The 22789-nt window shown below is 32.1% G+C and overlaps 1 protein-coding gene across 3 annotated transcripts in view; it reads left to right on the top strand.

Annotated features, from left to right (window-relative positions):
• The first annotated feature begins 2676 nt into the window (after window positions 1-2676).
• The window catches only part of LOC132725635 (uncharacterized), a 77995-nt gene continuing 57882 nt past the window's right edge, over window positions 2677-22789 (top strand). For 2 of the 3 annotated variants that reach the window (XM_060710810.1, XM_060710808.1), the window contains exons 1-3: window positions 2679-2829; window positions 14703-16538; window positions 18366-18426. In XM_060710810.1, coding sequence (XP_060566793.1) covers window positions 2808-2829; window positions 14703-16538; window positions 18366-18426 — 1919 coding nt within the window. In that variant the 5' untranslated portion in view covers window positions 2679-2807. Of the gene's footprint in view, window positions 2830-14702; window positions 16539-18365; window positions 18427-22789 lie in introns of all 3 variants that reach the window. The other variant, XM_060710809.1, reaches the window with a different exon arrangement.

The raw sequence follows: 22789 nt of genomic DNA, 5'->3' as shown, positions 1-22789 counted from the left end.
ACCGCTAGAATTATTTTAAATAAACCCGTAAAAACAAATTCTTTTGATATGTTTCAAAGTATGAAATGGTTATCTTTTCCATCTAGATGTAAATACTTTCTGGAATTATGGTATATAAAGCGATGAATGAATTAACGCCAGCATATATTTCTAATCTAATTCCGTTATCTCAAAATAAAACTTACTTACTAAGATCAACACATAAAAAAAGATATTATGCATAAACAACCCAAAACAAATTATTTGAAACGTACTTTTATTATTCTAGTATGGAGTTATGGAACACTTAGTCTATTCCTTAAGAAATAAGAAATTCTACAAGTCTTATATTGTTTAAATCACATTTCAAGTATTTATTATTATCAAAAAATGAATTATAGACAATATACCTATACTATAATATATTATTATATCCGTCTTCTTTGTTGGTTAAGATTTACTGAATGTTGTAATCTTTACAATAGCTTTAATATGTCCGTTGTTATGTTTATGTTTTATTGAAGGCCTTGTTGAAAATAAGATTTTGCATTATATGTGTTGTATCTAATGCTTTGATGTATTGTCTTAATAAGTTACCTTCGTTAAATAAAGAGTTTATTATTATTATTATTATTATTATTACCCCCACAAACGAAGTTTAGGGGGGGTATATAGGAGTCAGCTTGTCGGTCGGTCGGTTGGTCGGTCGGTCCGTCCGTCCGTCGGTCGGTCCACATCATGGTTTCCCGACGATAACTAGAGTTTGGAATGAGGTATTGTAATCAAACTTGGTATATAGCAACCTTATGTGAAAACTCCGGTTGGTATTGCATTTGGACCCCCTGGGGTCAAGGTCAAGGTCACCGTTACTAAAAATAGAAAAATGGTTTCCGGACAATAACTAGAGTTAGGAATGAGATATTGTTATCAAACTTGGTGTATAGCAAGCTTATATGAAGACCTGGGTTGATATTGCATTTGGACCCCCTGGGGTCAAGGTCAAGGTCACCGTTACTAAAAATAGAAAAATGGTTTCCAGACAATAACTAGAGCTAGGAATGAGATATTGTTATCAAACTTGGCGTATAGAAAGCTTAAATATAAAGACCTGCGTTGGTATTGCATTTGGACCCCCTGGGGTCAAGGTCAAAGTCACCGTTACTAAAAATAGAAAAATGGTTTCCGGACAATAACTAGAGTTAGGAATGAGATATTGTTATCAAACTTGGTGTATAGCAAGCTTACATTAAGACCTGGCTTGGTATTGCATTTGGACCCCCTGGGGTCAAGGTCAAGGTCACCGTTACTAAAAATAGAAAAATGGTTTCCGGACAATAACTAGAGTTAGGAATGAGATATTGTTATCAAACTTGGTGTATAGCAAGCTTATATGAAGACCTGGGTTGGTATTGCATTTGGACCCCCTGGGGTCAAGGTCAAGGTCACTGTTATTTAATGGTTTCCGGACAATAACTAAAGTTAGGAATGAGATATTGTTATCAAACTTGGTGTATAGCAAGCTTATATAATGACCTGGGTTGGTATTGCATTTGGACCCCCTGGGGTCAAGGTCACTGTTACTAAAAATAGAAAAATCTCCGGACAATAACTAGAGTTAGGAATGAGATATTGTTATCAAACTTGGGGTATAGCAAGCTGATATGAAGACCTGGGTTGGTATTGCATTTGGGCCCAATGGGGTCAAGGTCACTGTTACTAAAAATAGAAAAATGGTTTTCTGACAATAACTTGAGTTAGGAATGAGATATTGTAATCAAATTTGGTGTATAGCAAGCTTATATGAAGACCTTGGTTGGTATTGCATTTGGACCCCCTAGGGTCAAGGTCACTGTTACAGTGTTACTAAAAATAGAAAAATGGTTTCCGGATAATAACTAGAGTTAGAAATGAGATCTTGTATTCAAACTTTGTGAAAAGCAAGCTTATTTAGAGACCCCAGTAGGGATTACAATTAATTGAAATATTTCTTTGTACACAGTTGATAGTTTGTGTTCAAATTTTTCTTCAGACTACTTATTTTTCAAAAAGTCAAAGTTGCTGGTGGGGGTATTAATCACCTTCAGTGATAGGTCTAGTTTAGGTTTTTTTTAGTAATTTTTACTGACCGTAGAAAGGATTTTATGATCAATTACATCGAAAGTGATCTGCATCATTTGGGAATCGAACCTGAGACGCCCCTATTCACTGTCCATTGCTTTGCCTATTTAGCTAACCGGACGGCTGTTGTCATTATGAGTACCATTTACATACGATGTATACCATAATCATTTGAGAAGTCTGTATATAGCATAGTTGGTATATACTACAACATACATGGTTTTTGTGTTGTCAGTTTGAACTTTAAATGCTAAACTTTTCAAGTATAATTATGAGGGAAGGAAATTTTATAAAACAGACTTCCTTTTTGAAAACCTACTGTAAATTAACATGTTCTTATAAAAGAAAATAGAATTTAAAAATGATTCTTTTACTGTTAGCAAGTAGAGCTTGCTAGCTTTTAATGGATCATGAATCTTTTAGCAGAACTTGCCTCCTGCATTGTGAAATTCATGCTGTTTTTGACCTTATCCATCTTTTTCTGTATTTTTGCAAGCTTTCATTTGGAGTAGATCACACTGAAGGGAGGGACGCTGGATACATGTTTAAAGTTTTTGTTCATATGGAACAATACAAAACATTTTAGTAAAGTATATTGTAACAATGGTGCCAAATTTACAATATTGTTTGTCCATCGAAGAACTGTTCAAAGTTGCTTAGTGTTAATTGGAATTAAGGATACTGAGTAGATCTTAGTGTTTGAATAATTAATGGCAAGCGGGTATGGAATGGGTAAGAATTTCCACTATTTTGTTGTTTTGTTGTTATAAGAGTGTTGTACATGTAACTTATTATTGTGGTTTTTGTGGTTTTTACTTTACATATTTTACACAGTAATAAAGCTTTTTTTACTTTCATCATGACCATTTACATTGTTTTTACAAGCTTGGTATATGTTGTATCATTGTTCTTTAGCTTATAATGCTGAATTTCTTAAATGGACTTGTCCAGATTCTATTTTTGGAACTGTCAATAATCATTATTGGGAGATATCAAGATGAAACTTCTAAGTTGGTCAGTCAACATTATAGAGCCTTAAGTCAGACAGCATATGGAAAATTTTAGATAAAATGTATGTCAGTTTATGTCATCTGCATATTAACCTTTTGTAAGTTTTATGAAATTATCTTGATTTTGAACATGTTTTTGGATTTTACTGAGTCAGGATTCTTCGAATGGTAAATTTAGAGCTCTGTGTGCTGTGTGCATCTTGTCTGCACAGTTTGGTCCAAATGGGCTGAATATAATGTTGTCACACGAAGGCTAAGAGTTTGAAAGTCAAATACAAGATTCTCTTTAGATTTTAACTATATATCTGACCTTAATGTAATGAAATTACGTCAGCAATTTCATTCTGGATCACATTTGTATTATCTATTTGTGCATGCAATACTTGCATAAAACTTAACAAAGTATGCACAAATTAGTACACAATAAAGATAATTATCGACCTTTTACTTAAACGAGGTAATATAATTCAATCCTGTTAAATGTGCACTAAAATACATTAATTTAAGCATCATAAAACTGAGAAGGTAAATTCTCAAAGGACTTTCGTGATGTGAATTTAGAATCAAAGGTTACTTTAACATATTAAAAGAAGCTTACTTGGGAATATGGTAATTTGTCTAATTGAAAATTTGAGCCATATGAGCAATTAAGGCAACTGAAAGTTAGTGATATTATAAAGTTTGTGAGTTGGTGGTGTTTGAATGGATTGTTTGACATTAGTTAGCTTTGATTGATGTAAATTTGAGCTGCGTCATGACAAAACCAACATAATAGGTTTGCGACCAGCATGGATCCAGATCAGCCTGCGCATCCCCGCAGTCTGATCAGGATCCATGCTGTTCGCTTACAAACCCTATAACAAATAGAGAAATTGATAGCGAACAGCACGAACAGCGGATGCGCAGGCTGGTCTGGATCCATGCTGGTCGCAAACCCATTATGTTGGTTTTGTCATGACATAAGGCTCATTTATATTAGAAACAGGTGGCTGGTTCAATCCTCAGGTGAGAGAAAATTCCTCTGTGACAATAATTATTGATCTTGGACAATGTCAGTCTGATAGTAATTAATTTTGTCTCTTACCCGAGTTGATTCAGAAGCAGAATGATAGTTGATCACATGCAAAGGAATTTGTTATTTCTGGTATGTTATACAGGAAAGCTGGCTAGGTTGACAGAATACCAAGGTGTGACCAGTATCGGCGTTAAAACCACAACAAACATCGTTACATGCAAAGTGAAAGGAAAAGCAGTACTAAAAAGAAAAGTTAACTTACATGTATATAGGACACATTCATTATCTTCAGTCAACAGAAGTAGCTATTCAGAGAGAAAAGTACTTATTATAAGTTGTTTGGAAATTTATGTACATGTACAGCATCATTGCAATAAAAAAAAAATGGCCAATACTATAAACTGTGCCTGAATTTGCTTATATTATTAGATGTTTGTTTTGTTTTTTTAAAAAGAGAATAAAAAAGCAATTATATCATAACCACATTGTCCTTAAATTGGAAGGTTTTTTTAAGGCAGCTTTGCATGATATTATTCTGTGAATGACGCCTTATGTTTTCTTCAAAGGTAAACAGCTAGAAAGCTGTCACGTGTAAGCGGCTAAAATCCCTCGAGAACAAATACAGACAAACTGATGTTCAAAGAAGATAAAACCCAATCAAGCTACTAACGAAAACAATATACAATTCTATATAAGCTTGTGTTTTGAGACTTCACTGAGTGTTTTATGAATCAATAAATGAACGGGTTTGTCTGGAAATTTCAGTTTGGTTCATTTGCGACAGGATTTGTGTGGATTTTCTTCAGTCTTAATTGTGGGAAGAATCGCTAACAAAGGTTAATTGTTTGGGAGAATTTATTATAGAAACAGCACTGACTGTCAGGATTTATGAATCAACATTTATATAATACAGAATTTCATGTATCCAAACATTCCAAAAATATTTTCATAATTTATAAGGCAGAATCTATAAAGAATGTTAAGTGTGTGGCACTTCTTCTTCAATTTCTTCTCCTTTCACACTTTAGTTTTCCTGGTCCACCTTTTGAAATAATCATTACAAAATGTATTAAGTTATGGACTTCCAATATATTTTATATGAAGATTAACTTCTTAATTTATGCTAATAATAACAAGATACTTAGTACAATGTATTTTTCAGTATAGGAAAGAGAATACAGATGCTTAAATGTGATAAATTGACAAACATCTCTTGCTTCAAATGGTTGAATTATGATTTAAATGAAACTGTCTAATAAAGCAAGTTTAAAAAAAAAAAAAAGGAAGTTCAGTAATTCAACCCAGGTGCCAGAAATTGTGTGTGCCTGTATAAAACTTTTCCTTCTACCTTCATAAAGAAGCAAAACAATTAAATTTTATCAAAGCAATATTAGACAAATATTAGTGCAAAAAGTTAAGCAATTTAACAACTGTTTACTTACCAAAATTATAAATTGAATTATTTTGTGTTTTATTTTACTGTATAACTGTATGCACAGTATACTAACTTTATATAATATAAATGTACACATCTGGGGACAGTTCAGTTAACAGTCATTAAGGCCAAAGTACAAAAATTATTGCTTTTCAGTTTCTTTCAGTTTCATAGCTACATTGTGTGGTTTTAAAGCAATAAGTAAGAGTGACTGTTAGATGAAAAAATGTATTTAAAATGAAATATTGTAGCAATGGCAAAGTACACAAGGAGCATCATAAATTATGAGGATATAGATTAAGTGGTACTGACTCATAAATGAAAATATGTACATGAAATATATACTTTGTAAATTAAATTAATAGCAAATGTTTCTTTTTTCACTGTACTGTAATAAAAAAGTGGTAGGGCCAATATTATAACATGACATTGAAATTTATATACCGTATTGTTTCCATTTAATGTCCCGGGGCTCTCATTTGTTTATTAATTAAAAGGTACAATTCAATTATAAAAAATCATTATTCAAAATTATGATCTAATATATAGTACAGGTTTATATTATGTATGATTTTACATTACTGAAAAGTCATTAATTGTTACTTTTAAATAGAAATATTTGGATTTTTAGGATCGATGATTGTCCGTCGTCCGTTCACATTTTGTTGTTAACACTCTAGCGGTCGCATTTTTGCCTCAATCATCATCAAACTTGGTCAGGATGCTTATCTAATTGATAGCTCGGTTGAGTTCGAACATGGGTCATCACAGAGGAAAAACTAGGTCACAAGAGCTAAAAATAGAAAATCCTTGTTAACACTCTAGAGGTCACATTTTTGCCTCAATCATCATCAAACTTGGTCAGGATGTTTGTCTAGGTGATAGCTCGGATGAGTTCGAACATGGGTCATCTCGGATGAAAAAGTAGGTCACAGGAGCTAAAAATAGAAAAACCTTGTTAACACTAGCGGTCACATTTTTGCATCAATCATCATCAAACTTGGTCAGGATGCTTGTCTAGGAGGTGATAGCTCGGATGAGTTCGAACATGGGTCATCTCGGATGAAAAAGTAGGTCACGGGAGCTAAAAATAGAAAAACCTTGTTAACACTCTAGTGGTCACAACTTTGACTCAATTGTCATCAAACTTGGTCAGGAAACTTGTCTAGGTCATTGCTGGGATTACGGTACATCGAACATGGGTCATCTCGGATGAAAAACTAGGTCACAGGATCTAAAAATAGAAAAATCTTGTTAACACTCTAGTGGCTACTGTTGTGATCCAAATATCCTGTGAATTGGTCTGAAAGTTTGTTTTGATGATTTCTAAGTCAAGTTAGAACATTGGTCATCTTGGATAAAAAACTAGGTCACATCGCCCAAATATGGAAAAACCTTGTTAACATTCTAGTGGTCACATTTTCGACTCAATTATCATCAAACTTGGTCAGGATGCTTGTCTAGGTAATTGCTCGGATGAGTTCGAAATCGCATGTGAAACTAGGTCACCGGAGCTAAAAATAGAAAAATCTTGTTAACACTCTAGTTGCTACTGTTTTGATCCAAGTATCCTGGAAATTGGTCTGAAAGTTTGTTTTGATGATTTCTAGGTCAAGTTTGAATATGGGTCACCTGGGTAAAAAACTAGGTCACACTGCTCAAATATGGATAATCCTTGTTAACACTGTAGTGGTCACATTTTTGACTCACCTGTCATGAGACTTGGTCAGAATGCTTGTCTAGGTAATTGTTTGGATGAGTTTGATGGGTCAGGTGAGCGATCTAGGGCCATCATGGCCCTCTTTTTTTATTGCTCTTTCATTATGGATTATAAATCTTCATTACTTTCTATAAGTTAAGATTGCTTCTTCTATAAATTGTGGTAGTGGAATTGGATGTTGATTAGAGGAAATTGGGAAGGGGTGCATTCAGTGGAAACAATATGGTATTATTATTGTATGAATATGTTTATTAGAATTATTGTGTATGAAACAAACAATTTTTTTATAATCACCTGAATGTTTAAGACTGATGAACATGGGTGACCTATATCGTCACTTGTCAATATCAATTATATGATTTGGTTTTTGATGATCGTATGACAATAGTAAGGTCATTCTACTAATTACAGAATTATTTCGTAATAAAAACTCCCCTTTGTTTAATTATCAACATGCCTCAGGCATTTATATGTCTCCGAGCATTAATGTCTTGATTATTTCTTCCTAAACATTTCATTAATTTGACTCTGTTGCTCTCTTGTGTGCGATTTATCCTTAATTTTAATTACGAAATCGCATTTTTATCGTCTGTTTTATTTTGTTTGTTTTTTGTCGTGATTGCATGTTAAATGTATGTGTAAATGTGTTTTCCTTGGTATAATTTCTTAAGTGTGTTTAAATTGTCAGTGAACTGTGGAAGGGGAAGATGTTGTAGTTGATTGAATGTGTTCATATATGGTGAAATGTTGTTTGCGTGCATAATCATACATCACTTTGCATTATGTAATGTTTTAACTGCTTTATACATGAACAGGTAGTTTTGACTTGATTTTCATACTTATTTTTACTTCATGGTAAGACAGATGTTAATTTACCATACATCGAAAGTTTAAAAAAAGAAGTAAAAAAACATGTAGGTATTAAGCGACGGAATTGGATTAACTAATTTATATAGTGTATTAAGTGTATTGTCTCTTTATATTTATGTGAAATTACATCACAGAATAATATGGAAGACTAAGGTTCTTTACTGTCAAAACATGCGGAAAGGATAAATGTGGATTTTGAAGTTTCGTGACAGGTACATGTATGAAAATAATGTGAAAATTATGTGAGAATTAATATGGCTTGGTTTAATCACAGTATATCATTATGATTTTTAAATATTCGTAAGATTTTTAATACTGGACTAGAAAAACTTTATACGGGATAAAATGATATGTTAGTGGATTAATAAAAATGCTGGTTGCAAATGCATTGTTTGTTTATACTGAAATTACTACCTTGTGAAATATTTAGACAATTCATGTGTCATATGGAATAATTTACATTAAAGATTATATCAGACAGTAAATAAGCTTATCTTATTGTAAGTGATTAAAATGATATTTTGTCCAATCAACACCAAATCTGGACTGATTTAATCGAATGAAAAATGACTTGATTTTTTTTCTTCTACTAATGTATTAGGGGGCGCTAATTAAAGGGGAGGTTATATATGGAAACAATATGGTAACTAAATGGTAAGTAGCTTAAGTGTTTTGTTAAGTCAGCATTTATTCTCTAAAAATTGTCACTGGGCTGTGCCTGGCAAGGTTAAGATTCAATTTCATTAATGTAGATTAACAAACACGAATCTCTTACTACAGTTTATAGGTATAATTAATTTTTCTTAAGCCTTTAAGTGGTTACATTAAAAATTACTCTATTAATTTAATGTTTAGAAGCTGTTTACTATGAAGGGAATATCAAAAAGGTCAAAATAAAAAACAGTGTACCGGTAGTTTATGTTGTATATAAAAAACAAAACAATAAGTGATATCTGTATGAATGTGGGGCGGAGCTTGTATGAATGTGGGGCGGAGCTTAATAAAACAAATGTCAGACATAATAATTGTCACTTATCTAGGCCATCAAAGTTATACATGAACAATGTACACTTAAGTTAATTAACTTCCAGTGTCAAGTATATGATTTTACTTTAATTGTTTTCCTATTCTTGAACTGTCTTTCTCAGGTGAGTGCCACATTATTGAAATGACGGTTTTAGATTTTATTCTGTGGTATGATAATTTTGTATCAGTTTAATATACATGTATATATAAATTATTTAGATAATGAGGACTCAGTGCAACATTGTTTTAACTCAGTCTGCTTCAAAGATAAGATACAACAATATTGCTTTGAGCTGTTCATGTTATTTTCATTATTAATTATTTGATATTTTTTCCTAAGGGATGGAAATATTTTATTTGCAGAGCATATGTTTTTGTGAATTAATATTTTAAGGCTCTGGTATTTTGATTTGCTTTCAAATTCTTCTCATAATATGTGGCTTACCAAAGAATTCATTGCACACATATTTTTGTGAAATCATAGTGAAGTATATTACTTAGATTTTTTTTTTTGGTTTAATTGTTTGTTTGTTCCTAATTTCATTCTTGTTTACATCATTAATTCAGATATTTGCCCAAAGGTTTACATACCATTATGGTAATGTGTAATTTGTGTTTTCAAGGAATTTGATATTTCCTTTAAATTTCAAATACTTGAATTGTTGCGTCATACACAGTTATTTATATGTGTGGAAGTTGGTACCTTTATGTGGGCATGTAAATACTTGTAGTCACCAATGAATGTCATAAAAAAACAACATATTGCATTCAAGGAGTATATAAATCTTTTAAAATCTGTTAAAGGCACAGTATGCCTCAGATATTCATATCTTTTAATTTCTTTAGAATTTTGTTCAAATTAGGGATTAACAGCATGTTAGATGTTGTGCGACTGATAAAAGTAGCGCTAAACATCCAATTATGTGTCGTTCAGGTAACAAAATATAAACAAAGTAGTATTTTGACTTCCATGCAAAATACTTATTCAACATAGAATTATACAAATTGTAAATTAACAGAACTAAAGATTAAAGATGCAAAAGATAGTTCATGTATATATAGCAGATGAGTATGTTCTAGGAAACTATAACAAGATATCAAAAATAAACAGTTTCTGAGAAATACAAATTATAGCATTTTTGAGGCATAATGGGCCTTAAACTTAGATTTTATTTAATGATTACATGTATTACAATAAGATTATTCTTAAATAGACAATTAACTTTAGTTTGATCTTCTGTACATCCTAGAAACAGGTGGTGAGAATGTGTAATATCTTTATAATAAGCATTAAAATGATAAACAAAATTACTGTGTTATAATGAAACATTGATTTTATTATATATGCCATTATAATAATAAAAAATTCATTGACTGCTTGCATAGTAATATTAAAAAAACCTAAAGCAGTAATATATGTAATTTTGTACAAGAAGGAATTAAATTTTAGTAGTTAATTGGCCAGGCAGTTTTCAAGTGGAAAGGGTTATCATGATTTCCTGTTTATCATGGCAAAGTCTTGGACCTATTTTGTCCAGCAGTGATAGCTAATAATAGAGATGTGTTTAAATGGTAGTAAGCTGATTTATGGTAACACCATTGGGGTCAAGCGCCCCCAAAAACAATGCTGTAAAGTACTAAAATCTTATTCTTGTATAAAATTAAAAACAAGAAGAAATTAAATTTAAAGTAGTTAATTGGCCAGTCAAGTTTAAAGTGGAAAGGGTTATTATGAGTTCCTGTATATCATGGAAAAGTCTTGGACCTGTTTTGTCCAGTGCAGATAGCTTATAATAGAGATGTGTTCAAATGGTAGTAAGCTGATTTATTGTAATACCATTGGGGGCGCTTGCGCAACAGCGGCCCCAAAAACACTGCAGTAAAGTACTAAAATCTTATTTTTGCATAAAAACTTGGGGCACACAGGTTTAAATGTAAATGGAGAAGAAAACAAACATATAACTGCTGACAATTTCTAAAATTAAACAGTTTTCTACCTTAATATTATTCATGCTTTAATAAAGCAAAGAAAAAACAGGCTAGAAATATGAAGATGTGTCCTGTAAAAAAAGATGATTAAAGGATTTATTTTTGTGTACCCCTTTAAAAATTGTTGAACACTCAAACCTGTGGATATAATTGTAGAAAGGCAGTAAAATTTCATATTTGATTATTCAAATATTTGCAAAGCTTTTCAAATTAAATATCTATTTGTCTGGTTTATTTGATAAGTTGGTTGACATGCTGTTATACGCTTTATAATATTCCTTTTAGGTGGTAAGTTATTATTATATATCCAAAATATTAAAAGACGTAATTCTGTATTAAAGGCCGGATTATGTGATAAATATATGATATGTTATTATGTAAATTATGTAATGTTTTTTTCTTTTGTTGACAATTGGTACATATATTGAAGTGAAAGTTTAAACCAAAGGAATTTATATAATAATAGTTGAATTTATTGCATGAAGCTACCTGTACAAGCAGAAATTTTATACTTTAAAAAGCCAAGGTATTGTAATGTAATTATTTTTTTCTTCTTCATAAACTGTGATAAAGTATTAAATTGTTGTTTTTTTTAATTAGCTTAAAAGTGGTCATTTAAACTTTAAAACTTTCGTCGGGGCTAGCTTCTGGTGCGACGGCTGGCAACAATTTTTCCATCCGCAACAACTCGGATCTCAGCCAAACTTCCACAGAATGGTTGTCATTATTTTAGTTTCCTAGTGCATGTTGTTGGAACTTCATGAATTTTGTCAGAATTGTGACCATTTTATGTTAATTCAATAATTTATGATCTTGACCCTTAAAAAACTTTCACTTTTGAGATTAAATTTACAAAAATGTATTTAATTACTCATGTTCATTTATAGTTCTCAATGAAGGGTAGGGGTGGTGCGCCCACTTTAAGCTCAATAGGTAGAGTATCAGATCTTTATAATCCAGCACTAACAGGTTCGATCCCGGGGAGGTGAAATTTCTTCTCACAACAGTTACTAATCTATGACATCTAGTCTAATTGACCACCAGAATATTGCAAAAATATGTTAAAATCAGAAGAAAAAAAACCAACAAAACAACAAACCAAACAAAACAAACATAAGATGAGGTTAATTGTATTCTGTATTTTTGTCAGTTTGAAACATAATAAGAGGCCGTCTACACCTATCCAAGTCTTGAATGCAAGTATCATATTCTCTTGTATTGGATAGTGTAGACACCCTACTTGAATGAGTTTTAAAGAGAAATTATGTGACATCCAAGAAGATAATTCCTTGCAAGAAATTTAGAACACGTTCTATTTTTCTACAAGTTTTTGGCTGTCAAGATACTGATAACACCGGTTTGACACAAAACATGTGCCCGAAAGTTTGATAGTGCTGTTATTTTTATTATTTTCTGACTTTTTGTTGTTGATTCAGTGAACATGCCCTTTGAATTTCAGTAAATGATTACAATGTCTTGGTCAAAGGAACAAACCAATACGCTGATACACAGAAGAGCAAAAAAATAAATAAATAAAAATAATTTACATTGTAAAAAAATAAAAAAGAGCTCTTTTTCAAGTAGGGTCAAAATGGATTTAAAATGATCTTGTTCATTTAGTGAATAACTTTCATTAAATAAAATCAAATTAAGATTTTGCATCAAAATAATTTTTTTGTCACATTTTTTCAATTTTAAAAAAGAATGAACGCATTTCATTTACTCCATTCTGTTTTAGCTAATTGCATCATTTTCCCGCTTTTTTTTCCACATATTTTACAGAAACATGATAGTCTTGCAAAGACAAAGGTATAAATCCTGGGCTATCTTAATGAGACATTTCAGTAAAAATTGTGCCTGAAAAAATGTTGAAAGGGCCATTTATTTAGCTTATCTAAATGTGACATGTAAGAAACTTGAATAGGTGTAGACACGGCCTAAGACCTGGTGTTAGCCCGTCTACACCTATCCAAGTCTTGAATGCAAGTATCATATTCTCTTGTATTGGATAGTGTAGACACCCTACTTGAATGAGTTTTAAAGAGAAATTATGTGACATCCAAGAAGATAATTTCTTGCAAGAAAGTTAGAACACGTTCTATTTTTCTACAAGTTTTTGGCTGTCAAGACACTGATAACACCGGTTTGACACAAAACATGTGCCCCGAAGGTTTGATAGTGCTGTAATTTTTATTATTTTTCTGACTTTTTGTTACTGATTCAGTGTACATGCCTTTGAATTTCAGTAAATGATACAATGTCTTGGTCAAAGGAACAAATCAATACGCTGATACACAGAAGAGCAAAAAAAAAAAAATAAATAAATAAATACATTGTAAAAAACTAAAAAAGAGCTCTTTTTCAAGTAGAGTCAAAATGGATTTAAAATGATCTTGTTCATTTAGTGAATAAATTTCATCAAATAAAGAATTTGCATCAAAATAAATTTTTGTCACATTTTTTCAATTTTAAAAAGAATGAACGCATTTCATTTACTCCATTCTGTTTTAGCTAATTGCATCATTTTCCCGCTCTTTTTCACATATTTTACAGAAACATGATAGTCTTGCAAAGACAAAGGTATAAATCCTGGGCTATCTTAATGAGACATTTCAGTAAAAATTGTGCCTGAAAAAATGTTGAAAGGGCCATTTATTTAGCTTATCTAAATGTGACATGTAAGAAACTTGAATAGGTGTAGACACGGCCTAATGTCGATCCCAGTAGTACAATATAATGTCCTCAACATGATTTAATCAAATAGGTACATGTATAAATTTTGCATTTAATATTTAATTTAGCATGCTGTGTTGGCTACAATTTTATTCATATCTTATTCTATGATGTTACTGGTGTACTTAGATTTGCTTATTTTTTGTAGAGCTCCTGTGAAGTGTAAAATTTGTTTTGTCACTGTGGTGTTTATATTTAGAATTGTGGCATACATAGTGTAACTATGTGGATAACTGTTGTCTGATGTCTTGCTGTTTCATTTATTCTACAGCTCAACCTAATCCTGAATGAGACGAAAAATTTTAAACATTTTATAGGAATATAATTTGGACTTTAATGTAGGTTAACAGATAAATGTGCACAGCAATATTGTTTTTCAATAGATGTTATATCTAATCTGCCGGTACAAACAAACTTTTACAGCTCCACGCTGCTTTGTCATACACAATAGATTAGTCAAACTGTTGTGCTTACTTTCGTAGCTGTAACTGTAGTTGTACCCACTGATCAGCTAGAACAAAATGTAGAAAAACCCAAAATGTTTATGAAATTATTATATTTTAATAAGCATTATTTAATTAAACTTATTCTTTTATATCTAATACATTGTGTTATTTTTAATTTACTTCAGATATTTTTTTTACAAATTGATACTTATAACTTTTAAGCAAATCTGAATAGTGACAGAAATTGCAGAAAAAAAATCTTATAATTAAATTATATATTGTATTGGTTTTATTACAGCCTCGTATTTACTATTACCTGCTTTTTCTTAATTGAGTTACCTTATTTTAATTTCTTTTACAGATAAATCAGAGACACTTACCATTCAAGAAGACAAGGTCACAGATCCTCGACAATGTGATTCACCATACAAGCAATGTAACAAAACTGCAGACTCAGCAATAGTTGTAAACGAATCTGCTGAAAACAAATATGTGAAAAGAGATAGGAGTAAAAACTCCCCCTTGTCTTCCCCCTCATTATCCCCAAAACTTTCCCAGTACTTTTCCTTTAGTGAGGATTTATCTGAGGCTGATAAAGAGACAGATACTGCTGTGATTGGTCAGGCTCTTTCAGGTGGTGATGAAATAAATACTGATAAAATTGGATCTGAATATTCCTGCAATCAAAGCAATAAGATAAATTCAAAACACACTTCAACCAAATATTGTTCTCAAGAGTTAACTGATGAAGAAGTAGTTTGTGGAGAAATAAATAGAAAAAAGAAGCAATGCAAAACTACATCTGATGGTAAGGTCAGAGAGTTAGCTACTACTTCTTCAGATCAGGGAGAAGCTTTACCAAAGGACTTAACTGTTGAAATAAATTGTGGCAATAAGACTAACACCAATAACTCTGAGCTGTTTACAAACGTTTCTGATTATATTAATGAAACTAAAAGTACAGCAGTAATATTTCACCTTGCTCCTACAATAACTGAAGAAGGCTCTGAAGTCAATTATGAAGGAAGCAAGAAAGATTTTGTGTGTTCAAGTGGCTATGTATTAAATTCATTAAAGAGAACAGGATCTGATGAAAACTTTCTTGGTGATAGTTTAGATGTGAATATTGATTCTACCTCTATTAATACAATATCTGATGAAGAAGGAGATTATCTGTGTACGCAGTATTCAGAGAGTGATTTACTTAATGGTACTGAAAATAACACAGATGATAAAAATTGCATAGGTAGTTGTTGTAAAACTGGTAAAGAAAGTGCAGATTCTGCTGAAAAAGTTGAAAAGGACAGTGGTGGTAATACTGATAATAAGCTTGAACTTGAAACTGCTGAAAAAGAATCTCCTATTTGTGTAGATAAGGTGACAGATAAAAGTTCTGAACAGTGCAATAATGAAGTGAAGATTCTGAAGTATTTTCAGACACAGTCTATGGTTAAAGACGAGACAGAGAGTGATATTTCTGCTTTTGAGTCATTTTATTCTTTGGATAATACTTGTTCAGGGATTGGAACACCGGTGGTGAAGAGAATCAAGAAAACTTTGACATGGACACCTAGAATATTGTCTGAGGAACGATTTTCAAGTAGTAGAAGTACAACTTTATCTTCCAAAGCAAGTTTTTATACAGCTGAAACTAGCGGGACATTCTTTTCAGCACGTTCTTTTCAACTTGACAGCTGCGATAACTTTGTAACTTGTGAAGACTTCCAGAAATTAGAGTTTGATGAAGAGCCTAAATCAAAATTAAGCAAGGCAAAAAATGTTTTAGTAAGAGGAAGGGATTTTGTGAAGTCGAAAATAGATTGTTATCGGAAAAGACTTCCTAACTTAACAAACAACACCAACATAAAGTCTCGCATTCTGTGCCATAACTCTTGTGGATTTTCATGTGTACAAAAGGGTAAAGAAATTTCTTTATACAGTTTACCAGACCTTCAGTCTAAAGGATGCACTGATAGTGGATTAACTGAGAGTGATAAGAAAGAATTAGAAAGTTTTGAACATAATGACTCTACTGACATATGTAAGGTAGGAATGAGTGCAGATTCTGAAGGAGATAATATGACTGTAAGAAAGGTCCTTGAAGAGAAAAGTGGTAAGGTCAATGCAAGTAAGCATTGCAATGGTACAGAAGTAGACAGGAATGGAAATGTGGATGATATAACAGCAAAACATGAAGGTACAGTCAATTGAAAGTCTTTCCATTATCTTAAAGGGTATAAAGCTATTCAAAACCAATCCTGTAATCAACAGAATGCTTGTTCGCTTTAAGATAAGAATCAATACCTAAGTAATAAAATTTCAAAGATTAATGTGTATGAATAATCATGAAAATCAGATATGCAACTACAAAATGGTTGCTTAGTAACTGTTACCCACTTGATAAAAAGAGCATTATCAAATTTTATAAGGAATTGATTTATTCCATTCACTTTGAATTATCAGGAACACTTCATTTAAACTCTTGAGAAACGAACATATGAAAATTTGATTATGCAGGTTTTTTTTTGTACAAGACAGTTTGCCAGCTATAGCAATTACACCCAACAAGCAGAAAACTTTTCATGTTTAGTATACTCCAGTTCCTGGTCTTTCAATGTATTAATAGATAACTCAAATAGACAAAATAAGCTTATTCATTTATTGGTTTCCAGCTTCATTTTGACCATGAACTATTGATTAATGAGAGATGTACTTTTATCACTATTTGTAAAGAATGTTCCTTTTATTAGCTCGACTTTTCTATGAAAAGGGGAGCTATCCTACTCGCCCCGGCGTCGGCGTCGGCGTCGGCGTTGGCGTCACACCTTGGTTAAGTTTTTCGTACCCCCCCACTTTATTTTCGGGGTATTAAAAGTTGGTTTTGAAAACCAAAACTTTTCCCATCAAACCCCCATCTCAGAAAAAGAGAAAAACTCTTCAAGGTTTTTGACAAATTAGGGCCCCTTTTTTGACAAAAGAAAGTGTTTTTGAGCTTGGTTAAAGTTTTTTGTACCCCCTCACTTTATTTCAAAAACATTGGAGGTATTGCTTTGAAACTGACCATACTTGTTTACCATCACGACCTTCATCAACAGACAAGAGGACATAAACTCTGTCAAGGTTTTTGACAGAATTATGCCCCTTTTGACTTAGAAAATACATTGAATATGGGTAAATCTATTACTTGTATTATAAGGTAACTATAATACTTTCACATACAAAGTCAAATCTATATATTATGCTGATTGTACAAAAATATACTGCTTCCTTGGCATAGATTTCTTGAAAAATTATGTTATTATGTCATTTACCAAGGTGTTCTGAGTGACGTAAAAATACCTTATTCTCTCAAAGTGGGTTTAATACTATTAAATTTATTTAAGGCTCAACTCAGTTTTTTTTTTTTTCTTACCAGCCCTCTTTGACTTAAACATTTCAAACTTTGCTGCAGTGTTCAAGGGTATCACACAATTCAGTAAAATAATTCTTCACTAAATATCTTAATGCTCATGGCCATTGTTCACTTTAAAAATACAGAGATTCTTGTATTGCCTTTTACTGCAAAAACTTTTTTTATTGGCAAGCAATAAAAAAGTCGAGCGCGCTGTCTTACGGACAGCTCTTGTTTGTTCTATAAGAGTGCACATTACTGAATTTATAAAACAAATTTATGTATAATTCTGTTTATATGATGTTTAAAAATGCAGGTAGAGGTTATTAAAAAGAATCATTTTAAAAGATGAGTATGAATTCGAAATGAATGTGGATTTTAAGATTTTTAAAGGCAAAGAGAAACATTCAATAAAGTTTTTGTAACTTTGCTTGGAAAAAGTGCTGTCTAAAATAAAATCTGTCTCTGACTCAGGGCCTAATCTGAAACCTGTAAGCCTTGTAAGGTTTTATAAATCAACATACATGTACTTTTAATGGTTTTGTTGAAGATGGCACTAATTGGATCCAGTAATTGTACTTCTCTTTTAATTTAATGAGCATAAATGTACATTTACTTAATTTTTCCTTGTAGATGCCAGTTTAATATTGGGAAAAGAAAATCAGAATGTTCAGTCAAATGAAGAAGAAGAAAGGTAAGCTTGTTATGTTGTAATGTCATCATGGGCACCTAGTTGACTTATTCCTAGGTCAGCTTAAACCTTAGACTGCTGGCTGCTATCAATTGCACTCATGTAACCAGTGCAGACCAAGATCAGCTTGCATATCTTTGCTGTTTGATCATGGTCTGCACTGTGTGATTTTCAGTCAATACATATTTTTGAAATTTTCCCTAAAGAAAATTAATAGTGTAATCCATATTGAAAGATGGACAAGTCCATTAAAGATATTTAGGGTGGTAAGGGTTTACAAAATCGGGTAGTTTAAGAGATTTACTCTTTTGGTGGTTGGCAATAATGTGATCTTGGTTCATTCTAAATACAAAGCAAGAAAATCTCCATTTTATACAAAATTGATGCATCTAAGAGTAAGATAGGGAATATAATGTAGAACTCGATAGAAACATAAATAACTCTTTATCAATTTTATCATATTCAGACTAAAAGCACTTCTCTGTTTTACTGACATATTAATATTTTCTTTGCATGACCTGTCATTTGCAGGCTTTTCTGCCATTTACAGAGAGGGCCATTGAAGCAAATTAGAAAAACAGATTTTGCATGCAGATTACTTCAAAATACAATAATGCACTTGGGTGCAAAATTATTTGAAAAATGCTTTAAGGAAGAAATAACAGATTGATTTAAAATTCCCAGATATTGTGTGCTTGAAAGAGTCTGTTGCAGTCTGGATTTTTAGCTTGACTATTCGATAAGAATAAGTAGAGCTATTGCAGTCACCCGAGCGTCGGCGTCGGCGTAACCACTTATGTTAAAGTTTTTGTAATAGTTCAAATATTTTCAAAGTCCATAGACATATGGCTTTGAAACTTTGCACACTTGTTCACCATCATGACCCCAACCTGTAGACAGGAGGAGGTAACTCTATCAAGCATTTTGACAGAATTATGCCCCTTTTTCGACTTAGAATTTACGTTAAAGTTTTTGTAATAGTTCAAATATTTTCAAAGTCCATTGACATATGGCTTTGAAACTTTGCACACTTGTTCACCATCATGACCCAACCTGTAGACAGGAGGAGGTAACTCTATCAAGCATTTTGACAGAATTATGCCCCTTTTTCGACTTAGAATTTACGTTAAAGTTTTTTGTAATAGTTCAAATATTTTCAAAGTCCATTGACATATGGCTTTGAAACTTTGCACACTTGTTTACCATCATGACCCCAACCTGTAAACAGGAGGAGGTAACTCTATCAAGCATTTTGACAGAATTATGCCCCTTTTTCGACTTAGAATTTACGTTAAAGTTTTTGTAATAGTTCAAATATTGTCAAAGTCCATTGACATATGGCTTTGAAACTTTGCACACTCGTTCACCATCATGACCCCAACATGTAGACAAGAAGAGGTAACTCTATCAAGCATTTTGACAGAATTATGCCCCTTTTTCGACTTAGAATTTACGTTAAAGTTTTTGTAATAGTTCAAATATTTTCAAAGTCCATTGACATATGGCTTTGAAACTTTGCACACTTGTTCACCATCATGACCCCAACCTGTAGACAAGAGGAGGTAACTCTATCAAGCATTTTGACAGAATTATGCCCCTTTTTTGACTTAGAATTTACGTTAAAGTTTTTGTAATAGTTCAAATATTTTCAAGTCCATTGACATATGGCTTTGAAACTTTGCACACTTGTTCAACATCATGACCCCAACCTGTAAACAGGAGGAGGTAACTCTATCAAGCATTTTGACAGAATTATGCCCCTTTTTCGACTTAGAATTTACGTTAAAGTTTTTGTAATAGTTCAAATATTTTCAAAGTCCATTGACATATGGCTTTGAAACTTTGCACACTTGCTCACCATCATGACCCCAACCTGTAAACAGGAGGAGGTAACTGTATCAAGCATTTTTTTTACTATCAAGCACTAAGAATAGTCGAGCGTTGCTGTCCTACCGACAGCTCTTGTTAATCAAGTTTTCAAGGGGGAAATTTCGTAACCTTTCCTAGATTGAAATAGGAATTACCTCCCTTGGATTAGAAATGTACATTCAGTATAGATTAAAATGTATTTTCATAGGAGTTGCCTCCCTTAGTTGTATACTAGTATTAGAACAAAAAATGTTAAATAGTCAAATTGTTTGATCTCTTGAATTGGTCTATATTAAAAGTAGAAAATGGATTAGGGATTTTTGTGAGGCTGAAAAAGCTGTAATGAAAAGGGAGCTTAGAGAAACTCAATCCACAGGATTTCTTTATAAATTGGCATGTGTAGTGATCCGAGACTATAAAAAACATTATATTATTTCATATATTACAAAAAAATGTCTGTAAACATGACTGATTTTGAATAATTTGAAAAAGAAAATACATTGATGATAAAATTTCTGCTTCACTGAGTAAGATATTTTAGTAATAAAGTACTTTTATGGGAGACCTACTTTCGCTGACTTTATTACCAACCCACTTCTTATTTCTTGATACATGCACATGTGATCATACACATGTGATCTGTAACATGTAATATTATGTACATGCGATTTGTTTTAACAGTTTATGTTTTTGGTTTGTTTGTGTGTATGTTTTTAGGTGGATTGTTTGTTTGGTAAACATGTACATTGTATTAGGATGAGCTGTTAGGATAGGAAATTGTCTTTAAATTGTCTTTGGTTAACATGACTGTCTACCTTATGAACAGATATGATTAAAAGTCAAGTAATGAGCATCCATAGATATGTTTCTCATCAAAGTATTAATATAACACAATGCATGTATAAACACCCTTTTATATCATAGTTTGGGGACCTTTATGTTGAAATAAGTCACATTATGAGATTATCTCTGTTGTGTGGCACCCACTGCAGACAGTAGGATTTTGAAGTACAACACCAATTAAAACTCAGAAGTACAAGCTAATCTTAATGTGTGAAGGCCTACTTTTTCTTGAATTGGTACAACTTAATACTAGATTTACAGCAGCATATTTTCTACATCCATGGAAGTATTTAAATTTTATTTAAAGCAAAATTAATGTTCACAACCATGAAACTTTGCATTGCACCACATGATACCTATAGGTATCTAGATTTAAGAGTTAGGTCACACTATGAGATCAAAGGAAAACACTTTACCAGAGCAAAACTTATACATGCAATGAGATAATTGTAAAATACCTTGGCACAAATGGTCACCATTGTGAGACAGTGTGTCCTGCACAAAATTCAGGTCTCTGCATACAAAGTCAAGGTCACACTTAGAAGATCAAACATGAGGTAACAATTTGAAAATGACAGTTTATTTGAATGAAAGTATGGCAGGAATTGAATGGATTACTTTTAATTGTGACAGGAAATTGAAAAGTAGCAGGTCCTGTATCAATATCAGTGTACATTATGTATTTATATTTCTCACTCATATCTTAAATTACATTGTCAATTTGTTTATCTACACTATGAGGTCAATATAGAGTGGTCAATAGTGACTGAGTATAATTAACAATACATTGATGAATAGGAAAAAATAAGACCAGGGATGTTAAGGTACTGTTAATATTTGCATTATCACTACAATTGCTTTGCTAATGTGGTAGACCATTATTATGTATAAAATTTTGTATAGTCTAGAGAATGAAATATCCACTTTTATTTTGTCATCATTTTCTGAGCATTTTATAAAGAATTGCATTTGACTCTGTGTTTAACAGAATTTTAACATCTATAATTATGTCCTTAGTTGACCTTGGTTATCCTTAAAAAGTAATTCCTTTATAAAGTTGGATTAATATTGTAATGTAATGCCTTTTAATGCAGAATTTGTATAGTGGATTTGCACAGGTTTGAATTTGGACCAGTCCATTTAAGGTTGAAGGGATTTCAGTTACAAAATACTTCATTATAAATTGCGGTGACAACAATATACACCATACACCACCGTGGTCAGACTGCATGCATGTGGCAGGCTGACCTGGCTCTATACTGGTGGCAAAGGTAAATCACTTTTAGTTCCAGCTGGTAAAAAATGTAATTGTTGGATTAAAGGAGAATCTTAACTTTATAGATATGCACATAAAATTCTGATTATGATTGTATTACATTTTACAATATTGTTAAAGATGTGATACTGAAAATGCATTGGTTATCCTCCATTAAGTTCAGGCAGTTATTTTGGCAGAAAAAAATACTTGAAGAGACTGAAAGAACCTTTAAGACTTTTTAAAGCTTAATGTCCCTCTCATCACCAATGATCTAAAAGATGCTCAATATTTTCTTTAGGTTTTATAAGTGACATAATTATACTCCGGTATTGGCAAGGTGTTGATCAATCAGTCACTTAATCAATCATTGCAATGAGGTGCTGCATTATATAAAAG

This window comes from Ruditapes philippinarum, unplaced genomic scaffold (assembly GCF_026571515.1).
Source record: "Ruditapes philippinarum isolate M1 unplaced genomic scaffold, ASM2657151v2 ctg133_1_1_1_1, whole genome shotgun sequence".
Lineage (NCBI taxonomy): Eukaryota > Metazoa > Mollusca > Bivalvia > Venerida > Veneridae > Ruditapes > Ruditapes philippinarum.
The sequence above is the reverse complement of the archived record's forward strand: the minus strand, read 5'-3'. Positions and strand labels throughout refer to the sequence as shown.